Source organism: Xenopus laevis, chromosome 1L (genome assembly GCF_017654675.1).
Source record: "Xenopus laevis strain J_2021 chromosome 1L, Xenopus_laevis_v10.1, whole genome shotgun sequence".
Lineage (NCBI taxonomy): Eukaryota > Metazoa > Chordata > Amphibia > Anura > Pipidae > Xenopus > Xenopus laevis.
This window is the reverse complement of record NC_054371.1, coordinates 187,157,959-187,170,799: the sequence shown is the minus strand read 5'-3', so window position 1 is coordinate 187,170,799 and position 12,841 is coordinate 187,157,959. Positions and strand designations below refer to the sequence as shown.

Below are 12,841 nucleotides of genomic sequence, written 5' to 3'. Positions count from 1 at the left end.
CTTTACTTATTGTTGAGGGCAGGCCTCAACACAGCCTTGTATTTTTAATCTAACACAAGGTGCAGAGCACACATGACGCAAGTCCAAAACGAATAAGCACTAGGGGCATGCTTTTTAACCCCATAGCAGTGCAGGCACTTGCAGCAGTGGCAGTAGTAACTGACCCGTTGTATGTAATGTTCTAACTGGCTGTTTTTAGGTACATAAGATATATAAGGTAGCTGAGTCCACAGCCCTGCATGATCCTGTAGAAACCACTTAGGAAATATTGTAGCGTCTGATAAGATCTAAACAGGCTCAGCCTTTTGGGATACAGGAGGATAACCTTGTGGTCTACCCCCCCCCCCCCGGGGTGCCTGCTGTCATCCACCTCCCTATAATAGTTTACTAGTATGCATTGCTGCTGTTGCTGCCTGCCCCACTTTCTCTAGCAGGCAGGAAAATTAAAGGGGACCCGTCACCCAAAAAAATTATTCCAAATCCTATTTTATCACATTAGTCAAGCAAAATTAACTTTAATTACACTATATAAATTATTTGAATCTTGTTTCCTTCAGTCTGGGAATTCAAAATGATAGCAAGCAAGCAGCAGCCATTTTGTGGACACTGCTTTTAAGGAAAGCCTTGCGTCATCTCAGAATCTTGTTTGTGCAACCGGAATGGGGGACCCGATGTCCATCCCCATGCACTGGTTATACAATTACATGTTGAAGAGAACGGGGAAATGTGTGGAGAGCAGTGACATCTAGGAAGTGCTGAATGGAAAGTGAAAGTAATTGTCTGCCCCACCTCTAGGGGAGGGGCAGACAATATTTGATTAAATGAGCTTACAACAGCTATGAATGCTTTAATAAAAAATAGAAATTGGATTTCATGTTTAATTTGAAAAGGACTTTTATTACACAGATTTTTGTGTCTGGGTGACAGGTCCACTTTAAATTCATGCCCTCCTTCTTGAGGCATCCTTGTGGCTGGTGTGCCTGCCCTGACAACCCTCAATTTAGGTTAGGCTACACAGGTGGCTGCAGTGCACATGCTGAAAAGCTGAGAGGGCTTAAAAGCTGCTGCAATACCCCCCTTTATCTAGCTCAGAGCTCTCAGGTTCCACACATTCACTAGTCCTCATCACAGTTAGCAGATGTTGGGTGGGTGGAAGCATAGCATAACAGACATTGATATTAAGCAATATTTCAGGACCACTTTAATACAATTGGACCTCTGCTAGCCATATACATTAATACTGCTCAAGGTTATAATATGCATTTGAGTTATAAAAAAATAACACATGAATAGGTTCTATTGTATATTAAATTGAGATAATAGAATGTTCAAATAAGCACCTGCAGTATTAAGAATATTAAAAAAATTTAAAATTTATGTTGGAAGGAGTGTGCAACACAACAGTGAATGGGAGATACTGTACATAGCAACTCTATCTATATTCCTAGTGCAAATGATTCCCATAGCAGGCAGCAGCTGGCCCTTATTTTACACTAGCATAAGAAGGTTCTTCCTGTAATAAAATGATCTTATTACACTAGAATGTAAATATGGATCAATGTGATTTAGTTTAGTAGATTCTGTCTCATGCAAGGTATGCAAAGTAACACAAGATGATGTTGTTGAGTTGCCAGTATGCTATAAATAGTGATATACTGGGCAAGCAGAGAAACAGAAGCAATGCCCTTGTTTGATATCACAAATGTGCCAAATGCTTGGTTTGATGGGTATCAGCTTGAAGGCATCTTTGATGTCAGCTGGAAGTTTAAGGCATGCACACAATTATTTTCTTCCAGCTTCAAAGGGAACACTTCATAGACTTTAATAAGAGCATTGTACATGGGGTCAAGCTTCAGAGAACTTACAAGTTTTCAAGTCTATAAGTCAAAACTTGAATAAGGGAGGTAAAAAAGCAGATACAGAGAATTTTCCTTCTATATAGATTGTATATTTTTAATCTCTCTCTCTCTCTCATAATATTTCTCATAAACCAGTTAATATAGACTTTCAGAAATACATGTGCACTGTTCCCCAAAATGAAATATTATTTTAAATGGGAAGGGGTGCTTTTAACCAGATAAAGATAAAACAAAGGGGACATATTCCGCGTTAATATGTGAATAGGGTATATTTTCCTCTTAGCTTTCAATAAATGGTTTGAGGGAGAACATATTATCTAGAGAGGGAGGCAGTAATGATGCATCCATCAATCTTCTGCAAAGGAATATCATTACAGTACAGTGGGAAAAAATGGTGTCATGTTGCACTATGTTAAGGAGAAGAGAGCACTATTAAAAGTGTTCTATCTGTATGTATAATCTATAGGGTTCTTTAACTGCTTCTACACAAGCAATATTGCAGCTTAAACACATGAAAAGTAAAATCCAAATACAATATCTCTGTGACAATAGAAAGTTAAGAAAATATACTTTTTGTTAAAGGAAAGTGCAGGATAGAAAGCCATATTAAGACATATTTAAAATAAACCCTAAAGGCTACATTTTCCTTTTCACAACAAATGGTAGTATTTGCACAAAAGTGGGTGGAGGTGAAGATTTGGTTGTCTAAGGGTGTGACCAAACCTAGTAGTCCTGATTTTTCAAGACGGATTGCTGATGGTAATATGAACTCATTTGGGATACTTATGCCCAAAGACTTCTGTATATTTTAAGCCATGTGATCATATTATGTAAATTCAGCTTACAATTTCAAGTAGTCATTTGAGTTAGCCAGCTCTCCTTTGGTATTTGGAAAAAGAATATATTGCCACTTTAAATAAGTCTGATCATTAAAACTTGCTTTAAAATAAAATTTAAAATTAGAAATTTTTGGTGTAATGTCCCCAACTAATAAACCTAGAGGGGGAGTGAGGGAGTAAGTGAAGTTGCTGGTTATAGATGTAAAGATTTTTAAAAGATCTTTTCATTATCGAAAGACCGAGCTTATCTTGAAACGATCATTTAAATGTACGATTTGTCCATCAGTTGAAAAGACCATTTCAAGCAATGTTGTCTAGTTGAAGCCTGGAAAACTGAGGATAGCTGCCTGCTTAGCCCTGCAAACAATTGGACAATAGATAGATTTCACTGTGACTGATGAAAATTTTTAGAACCTGGCCGATCAATTTTCTGACCAATGTTGGATGAAAAATCGTTAGATGCACAATCGTTCGATTCCCACTAACCTCATGATAATTTGACGGATTGGTTGGTTTGCACTAAAATCGGTCGTTCATCAGAGAAAATCTTTGCGTCTGTGGGGGCCTTAAAAGGCTGTATGCAAAGGAAGAGCAGATAAAAGGGAACGTTTCTTGTATCTTCTCTTCCTCCTAAACACGGAGGTGTTCTTCTGTAGTTGTTGAGGGCTATTTGGGGCGAAGGTTTGACCAAAACATTACTTTTTCATTGGCCCAATATATGTTTTTGTTAAGTAAGCTCCAAATGGTTGTCTAATAATTACTTTTTATTTTCTTACCCTTAAGTAATGTTAAACTTAATGCCCTGTGATAGCTAAAGGAATTTGATGGAGAAGGGCTCCTTTAAGTCCTAGCCTCACAGACGTCTCTGTTTTCGACTGGTGTCAGCCTGACCTACGTACTTACAAGATTGCATGGTAGGACTTGTATCTACTGGCATGCAGCTGGAAATGAGTTCTTCAATGTGATGCAACCCAGTCTATTGGACCTCTAGTAATCATTTAGTCCAACACTAATGAATCTAATGGTATTGCCAAAACTAACATCCAAATGCAGACTAGTAAATGTTAATAAATGTACATTATTCCATGCCATGGTTCTATTTTGGTTAGACCTAATATGCAGAAGTACATATGCATATGTTTTTAAAGAAAGGTTCTCAGCACTTACATACAGTATATTGCTGATTTCTCTTTGGCAGACAATGTTTTTCACATGGGCAGTTTTGGAACAGGAACAATCATTTCTTTCATGCTGCTTTTGTTTGATCGATCAGAACAGCTGTAAATACAGATGCCAGAACAATTACAACATCATGTATGATACTATCTTTTTGTATAGCTTGAGTTCTCAAATGTTACTTATTACTTATTCTCTTTGGCTTTGAACAGGTGAAAAATGCAGCTGCTAATGTTCTCAGGGAAACATGGTTAATCTATAAAAACACGAAGCTAGTGAAAAAGATAGACCACGCAAAAGTTAGGAAACATCAGCGGAAATTTTTGCAGGCTATTCATCAGTAAGTATGTTTTTCTACTTTTGATTATAAAATTCTTTTCAATGTGTGTCTATTATATGTATAGTACGTACTACATACCCCATACACTTAAATGGCTTGAACAACCCTCAGTAATTGTAGCAGGTTCTTTATAAGTGCCACTGGGCCCAGACATGAGTATGTTTGATAAGCACCACTGGAATTGAAAGCCAAATTTAAGTCAGATATATCTTTATTGACTTTTAATTATTTTACTTTCCAAAATTGTGTTTTTTTTATATTTTTTGTACTGTTAAACAACAAAGCACTACTTCACTCCTCTTAGTTCTTGTGAATTTCTTATGCCTACCTAGTAGCAGCAGGAACTTGCTCCCTTACCCCCTCAAAGCACAAAAATACACTCCAAATTCCAATATGCTTTTTAATTATGCACAAACAAAACCAAATAAAATATGAAAGTGTAAAAGTCACACATAGTAATAGATACTGACAATAGCAAAGGGAATCAGAAATGGCACAGTTATATTAGCAGTGTGGAACAGTAACTAAGTAGAGCTGTTTCATAAACTGTTTTATATCAAGACATGTGTAAACTGGCCATTGTTAAGTACACACCTATGCAAAAAAAACCAAAACTGCTGTTCATCTTGGAGACCTAATTGATACCTATATAGAGACACTATTGCTGGTCTGTTAATATTTATAATAAACATTAAATCATTGTTTTAAGAACAATTGAGCAGCATTATGTATCTAAATATTGGACAATACATAAAATACTTTGGCTGATTCCAGCATTTTTCAGTATTTTGCAAGGAGTCCTAAGGAAGGCAGATATTCCAGGGTTCCACTGGGGATTGCTGGCACCTCAGTGATTGTATTCCCTTAACTTATTCCCCAGGCTGGGGCTCCTGTTACCAGAGAAACCCTGAGCCAGTGCAGTTTTATGTTACAAGGAGCACCATCCCAGGGTATCAGGTAATTGAGTATAATCACTGAGGGCCCCTACCATTGGCACCAACCCATGATTTACATGGCTATAGGCCTTTCTTCCATATAATGCTTTTCCGATATACTCATGCCCCATTTATAAGTCATTTGGTATGTCCCATTCATAAATTGCCCCCAGCAAGTTACTTGCTTCCTTATGATTATTGTTTCTGTGCAGTTTTCTGATGGTTGCACCACACAACTATGTGATGTTGAACTTTATTCACACTTGCATTAAATGATACAATACGTTCAATACTTTAACTGAATTTATTTAGACAACAAATTGCTGCCACAGTTTTCTGCTGCAAATTTCTGTTAGCATTAGTAGTCGTGCTTGGTTTGTTAGAAAAATGACAGCTATTGAGCATTATAGAGTAAATAGAGCCATTATCCTAGCATTTATACCTCTAGGAAAATATAATGAACTGCTAGTGTTCCTGTTGTTTACAATTCCCAGAATGTGATGCCAGAATGATAACTAGGTCTCTTTGACTACTGGTCCGTGGAGTACTCTGCAGAGATGAAAAATTGGTTTTGCCCATTCAATGTGCTGAGGTGAAGCCAAGATTATATTTCCAATATAAAGGCATGCCTCAGTCTTTCATGTCCTAGAAAGCAGTGGAAAACAAGCTGCTTTGATAACAACCTTGTTCTGTGGCTAATATTAGCGGAGGGCCATGTTTTGTATTATTCATAATAAAAAGAGATTTAAAGAAAATCACGATTATTCTTATACCTTGTGTGTGGTTCAACAGAGCTAACATAACTTTCCTTTCTGTTAGCAAAATGATGTGTTTCTTTTTGCATTTGCCCTAACATGTATAACAATTACTGTGAAAAGATAAACAGTTCTTCTTTTGTTTTGTTTTGTCTTTTATTTTTCTTCAAAATGAAACTAGAGCACGGAAGTAAGTTACACTGGATGAGCTGCTCTTTCACTCTTTGAAGACCTGTTACAAGTGCATGCTGGACTCTAACTTTATTGAAATCATTAACTTATTCTATACTTGAGGGGCCTACAACACATCAGAATGTGTTACTGTCCTCCCAACTAAATTCTGGGTTATTTAGATGAACACTACCATGGGACCTTGTAACCTACAGTCATGATCTTTATCTGTGATAAGTGAAATTCACTGGCCAAAAAGTTACAGTTGTTTCTCGGCCATTGCAGCTAAATTGATACTTTCTTGAAAAAATATTAGAATTATTAACAATATAACTTACTTATTATTGGCGGTCCTACCATTTAAAAATGACAATCATTCTGTCTGTGTACTGTACTGTACCTTTTATAGTATAATCTATAGGAAGGTGATATACAGAAAGGTCTTGAATTCGAAAACATCTTTAAGGTTTGAGTTCAACTCCTTTATTATTGAGTACATATAACCCAATATATGAAAATGTAGAGCTTAATAAGGAGCGACAAATGTATTGATAGGGTAGACATAGTAGAATAGAGATAATTTACCAAGGGGCCAATTTACTAACAGTTGAATTTCCTTTTTGTTTCACAGATCAATCTTTTTATTTCTCTTAAACTCTAAAAAAAAAAAATTTAGATTTATTATGGGGCCCATTTACTAACAATCAAAATAATTTTTTTTCCCACAAATCTCAAAAAATTTGTGGTTTTCCTACTTTTTTTTTTTTAAAAAAAAATTTTTTAGATTTATTAGGGGGCACATTTACCTAGGGTCGAATATCAAGGGTTAATTAACCCTCGTTATTCGACTGCCGAATTGAAGTCCTTCGACTACGAATATCGAAGTCAAAGGATTTAGCGCAATTCGTTGGATCGAACGATCGAAGGAATAATCGTTCGATCGAACGATTAATTCCTTCGAATCGAACGATTCGAAGGATTTTAATCCATCGATCGAACAAAATTCCTTTGATCAAAAAAACCTTGTAAAGCCTATGGGGACCTTCCCCATAGGCTAACATTGGCCTCGGTAGGTTTTAGGTGGCGAACTAGGGGGTCGAAGTTTTTTTTAAAGAGACAGTACTTCGACTATTAAATAGTCTAACAATTTTTAGTTCAAATCGTTCGATTCGAAGTCGAAGGTTGTAGTCGAAGGTCGAAGTAGCCAATTCGATGGTCGAAGTAGCCAAAAAAAACATTCGAAATTTGACGTTTTTTTCCTCTATTCCTTGACTCGAGCTTAGTGAATGGGCCCCTAAGTGTAAAACAATGAAAATCTATAATACTTCACCAGTTAATAGTTGTTGAGGTCCTATAGAAGTTAATGGGAGCTGCGCTGATCCTATTGGACTGTTTTAAATCAATTTGAACTTTTAGAGGTGTCAAGATTTTTCATCGCTAGAAATTGTCTGAAAAACTTGAATTTTTAGAGGTTTTAGAGGTATTTGTATTTTTTCCCAGATCATTCACATTAATTTCCGTTTGTACTTTTTTTATTCGTTTCTTTAAATAACATTCATGTTTTTAGAAAAAGTGAGTTTAGTCGTGGTTTCAAAAACCTTTTAAACTCTTTAAATTCAACCTTCAATAAATAGGCCTCCACAGCTAAAACTATGAAAAACTCGAGGTCCCACAGGAGTCAATGGTAGCTGCACCAATCCTATTGGATCTTTTTTATTAACCATTCAGACTTTTTGGATTTTTTTACTAGTAATTGTTTAAAAAACTAAAAAATGTTTATATTTTAAAGAATGTAATATTTATTAGCCCCTTGTTTAGCTTTTTTTTTATATTCATACTTTTTATATTTGGATCTTTTGATAACTTTCACGGCATTCGCAGTTTTAGCGAAATGACGTTTAATTGTGGTTTCAAAAAGCTGCTAATACCACTAAAAGTCGACCTTTAATAAATGGGCCTCAGAGCCAACATTTATATATTTTCAATGTTTATGGTAGAAATTCCAATAGGAATACTTGGAGAAAATAAATTCATCCAGTATCAACTTGACCAAATTATAATATGGTATGTTTTACCGTAGTGATAAAGAGCCAACTAAATAGCCCTTCATTTTAGCCACTGGTCAGAGAAAAGGATTATTTCCATAAAACTGACTCTCACTTATCACTGTTCTTCCATCAGGTATCAACAAATGCTAACCTAATCAATCCATCTCCGACTAAAACAGGGCTAATAGTCATACCATGACATGTAGACAATGGAAGAGTATTTGCTTGCAAGATTTGTAATACCAACAGCTGTTGTATATGTGCCATGTCTACATTTTATGGTAGTAACATTACAGGAATGTTTGCTTTATTTCCATTCGAAGAAAGGTAGATAATGTTTCTATAATTAGCTAGTGTCATTATGAACTTTACTATGGAGACATCACATTATCTTACCCTCTGCTTTCTTTTTTTGCTGTGATAAAGAAGCATGCAATTTCATTCTACCAGAACATAGCAGAAATTACTTAATTCGGGACATCTCTCATATAATTATTTGCTGTTGCAACTTGCATGCACAGTTTGACATACCTGAACTTCCTTATAAAGCTTCTAAAACTCACGTACCTTTTTTTTTATTAGATTGCGCAGTGTGAAAATGGAACAGAGAAAGTTAAATGACCAAGCAAACACATTGGTGGATTTAGCAAAGGTTGGTGAATGTCAATGTCATTGTTGGCCATTTAGAGCACATTTGGAGCACATTTATGAATGTGGGAAGCCCATTATTTGTATTTTAACCTGTTCTTCCATGCAGTCCCTATTGTAAGAACTTAGCAGGTGGAGGAATGCAGAAGCTTAAATAAACCATGCTGTTCAGTCTCACATTTGATCATTCAGCTGTAAGGGGGTTATTTATCAAAATCCAATCTCATTATTTTCTGAAATATACACACGGGTATTTTCCCCTTATTTATCAATATATTTTCCGGAAAAATTTGAAAAAATTGTGAACATCCTATGAAAATTTGAATCGTACGAATTGTTTGAATTTTCCGTCTGAAAAATCTAATTTTTTGGATTGTTGCCAGAAAACCACAAAATCTTATTGCACGAAACCCATCGCAGATCAGGATATTTTCGGGACTTCTATTATTGACTTTTATACAACTTCGGTGGGTCTGAGATGCCGGATTTTCAGATTCTAAACGTTTCAATCCTCGGGGTATTATAAATCCTGAAAATTCTGATTTTATAGTAAAAAAAAACCCACAAATTTTTTGAGTTTTTGGCATTCAGACTTTAATAAATAACTCCTTAAGTGTAGGATTTACAAGTCACAGAAGTTTTTATATTTTTTGTGTCCTTAACCATTTTTTTCTCCCTGTTTTTTAGCAGTTTAGATCAGTTGTATAAAAAAAAGTATAGAATTCCAGATAATCGAATTCCTATATATATATATATATATATATATATATATATATATATATATATATATATATATATATATATATATATATATATATATATATATATATATATATATATATATACATACTGTATAGACTCCTCCAAACACTGGTATTGCAGGACACACTGGTGGGCCATTGTCCATTCCTCCCATTCCTCTTTTTATGTTTTTCACTATTTTTGTAAGCTACATGTAACCCTTTTGACAACCCTTTGTCTGTGTTACACTCCACGTCTGGCGCTTACCTGATGACATGGGACAAATCTGAGCCACTCCGCAGTGGTATTGGGAGTGACTGGATACCTGGTACTTACAAGCACAGTGCCTCCACCTAGTGGGATCCAGGAATGCACCTACGGTTGGCCCCACTAGGAATACAGTAATAACACACACACACACACACACACACACACTATTGGTTAAACTAAATAACGGTTTCTATAAAATAAATGGGCACCTAATACATGCAGCACTCCTAACCGGTGGCAATAGGGCCTCACTTACTAACTTGCTAGCACAATCTGTCTAGCTAACTAAGGAAAAAGGTAAAGTCCTTTAATGTCCTTTAATACACAGTCTGTTTATCTTCAGCGCTCTTTAGGGTACTGTCCCTTTAAACAGGATACTCACAAATCCTCTTTGGATACTTCAGAACTCTCTTTAGGTGAATCCAGCACATTCAGGCATACAGTGCGATTACCAGCCCCTTTGGATGCTCAGATAGGAATCTCCTGCTGTTTGTTCCTCCTGTCTGTATTTCTCTGACACTCCCTGCCTTTCCAGGCACAGTATGTGGCTTCCCTGTGCCAGCCCAATCCAAATGAATGCCTTTGGTGCAGCCTCTCAGCTCTCTAGTCCCACCAGCAGCTCCCTGGCCTCTTTCTCTGTTCACCACGCAGCTCTCTATGCCAGGCTTTCTTCTTTTGCCAGTCTCTGTGACTTCCTTTTCCTGCCTGCCACTCATTAGCTGCTGTGTCACTTCCTACTGCACTGAATAGCTGGTTGCTAGGTAACAGCTTACAGCACACAGACACAGGCTCTCTGCCCTTACAGGGATAAGTGCAATGATTTTGCACGGATTCCCTACATACAGTTCTCCAGATTGTCTTCCTTAACTACTATATTAGCTGATCCAAAGGAAGACAAAAAGATATTTATCTGAAGCAGTATCCAGTTTCTCATAGTAGTAGAAAAAACAGTTTTGACCCTCAATCAACTTTCCTTATGTTCCCTAGTGTTGTGCACTGAAGCACAAGATATCTCAAATGATTACACAATTTATCCCTTTCAGATGGATTTTCCCCAGCATTTTCTAAGATACATTCCTAGGTTTTTATTTGGTTTAGATGAATACTTTTGGCATAAATATTCCAAGCCATTTATTATACCTTGATCCATACTGAGAATAAGAGAAAAGCATAAATACCTTGGGTTTATATAATCTTATATTATATCTTTATATATTCTGATATTTTTTCTAAGGCATTATTCTAAGGCATTATTCTAAGGCTTTATTCCCTACCTTAATCTACTCACTATATTTGCTTGTATAATGTGTTCCGGGACTCCATTCCACATACACGCACTAATTGGGATCCTCTCTAAGTCTTGTCTTTGACCTTTTTTGTCCTGAAATTCATTAAATGACAAATGTAACTCAGAATTCTTTATGGATGAATATTTAAATATGAATATTAAAGCTTGATTTCTTGTCTGTGAGACTTAGCTGCCTTCCCAGTGCAAATATATTCCCAAAATCAGAATAGTCATGGCAGTAACTCATGTTTCCTCTTTCCTCTTAGACACAAAACATCATGTATGACATGATCTCTGATCTAAACGAAAGAAGTGAAGATTTTGAGAAGAGAATTGTTGTCTTAGAAACAAAGCTAGAGACATTAATTGGAAGTATTCAAGCTCTGCCTGGACTGATTAGTCAGACAATCAGCCAACAACAAAGGGACTTGGTTGAAATTCAGCTTCAAAATTATGACAAGCATGTTGCATACAGTGCTGAGCGATCGCGGTCTGTGTCAAGGAGAAGAAGGTCCTCGTCCACAGCACCTCCAACTTCATCAGAAAGTAGCTAGAAGAAAGCAGGTTAACCAAAAAGACTTTTTTTGCCATCATATGGTCAATAATTTAGCTTTTATTGTAAAGCCCTATGGTTCTAATCAGTGTTATCTGGGTTCTGATGTCAGAATCTTGGAAACCTGAACACAAAGTTTTAGGCCAAATAGAGTGAGAACTCTTTTATTTCTTTCAGATGCACAGTGAATGCACCTATCATACTATATAGATTGTTTCTCTGTAATTTCACTAACTTTTTATTCTTGCACTTCAGACTTTACTACTATATAGTATAATAAAATCTTAATTTCTGAAAAGTGTTTGGTTATTTTAGTTGACACTCAGGACTACCTATTAGCCTTGTGTTTGTTATGATACAATTATGGATACACTAAGGGGTAGATATACCAAAATGTGAGATTAGAGCTCATCACAGAAAAAAACACTCACTTTCTATCCACGCCTTTTAGAATTTTATTTATCAAAGAGTGAACTTTAACTTTCACCCACTGATAAATATGATTCTAAAAATCCCTTGAAAGGAATAGAAAGTTAGTTAGTCTGTGGTGAGCTCTAATCACACACTTTGATAAATCTGCCCCTAAATTTAAAATTCTCTTATTCTGCAAAATTCAAGGATTTTTCACAGTGGATTTACCAAATTCTTAACATGAAAATGAACCTAAACCAAAATATTGTTTTCATTTAAATATCCAACACTAAACTAAATAAAGTATATTTTTCCAACATAATCTGACATTTTAATTGGTTAGGATAATTGCAGCCAAATTGTAATATGGAAATAATAGTATTTTGGGACAATTCTTTTGTGAAGGATTTGAAAAATATAAACATTATTTTTGTGCTTCCTTAGACCTAAATAATTAATTCTCTAGGAAACTACATATCTAAAGATGAAACCCACTGCCATTAGCCATGTCCTTGCAAGCTGTATGTGCATATAGTCACTTATACTTGTCAAGTTACATTGAGCTAAGTCATAAGTGAGTGCCTCTGCTGCACATAATTGTCTGCTTGACTGAATAGGGTATTATTGGTCACTCTACAGGGACTGTAATTACTACTTATTGAAAACACAAAATGCCCTAATACATTTTTGTTCACAATTACCATGCCAAGTGCCCAGTATTCAATCTTGCACATGTTTGGGGGCCAGATTACAACAAACGATGATTTTGTACAAAGAGGTCTATGTAGATCTTTGGAAGAATGTGGG

At 35.9% G+C, this 12,841-nt stretch overlaps 1 protein-coding gene across 1 annotated transcript in view; it reads left to right on the top strand.

Moving 5' to 3' along the window:
- The window catches only part of kcnn2.L (potassium channel, calcium activated intermediate/small conductance subfamily N alpha, member 2 L homeolog), a 122,148-nt gene extending 110,227 nt beyond the window's left edge, over positions 1-11,921 (top strand). The window contains exons 6-8 of the mRNA XM_018264317.2: positions 4,087-4,214; positions 8,706-8,775; positions 11,337-11,921. Of these exons, the coding sequence (XP_018119806.1) occupies positions 4,087-4,214; positions 8,706-8,775; positions 11,337-11,624 (486 nt within the window). The 3' untranslated portion in view covers positions 11,625-11,921. The remainder of the gene's footprint in view (positions 1-4,086; positions 4,215-8,705; positions 8,776-11,336) is intronic.
- The last annotated feature ends 920 nt before the right edge of the window (positions 11,922-12,841 follow it).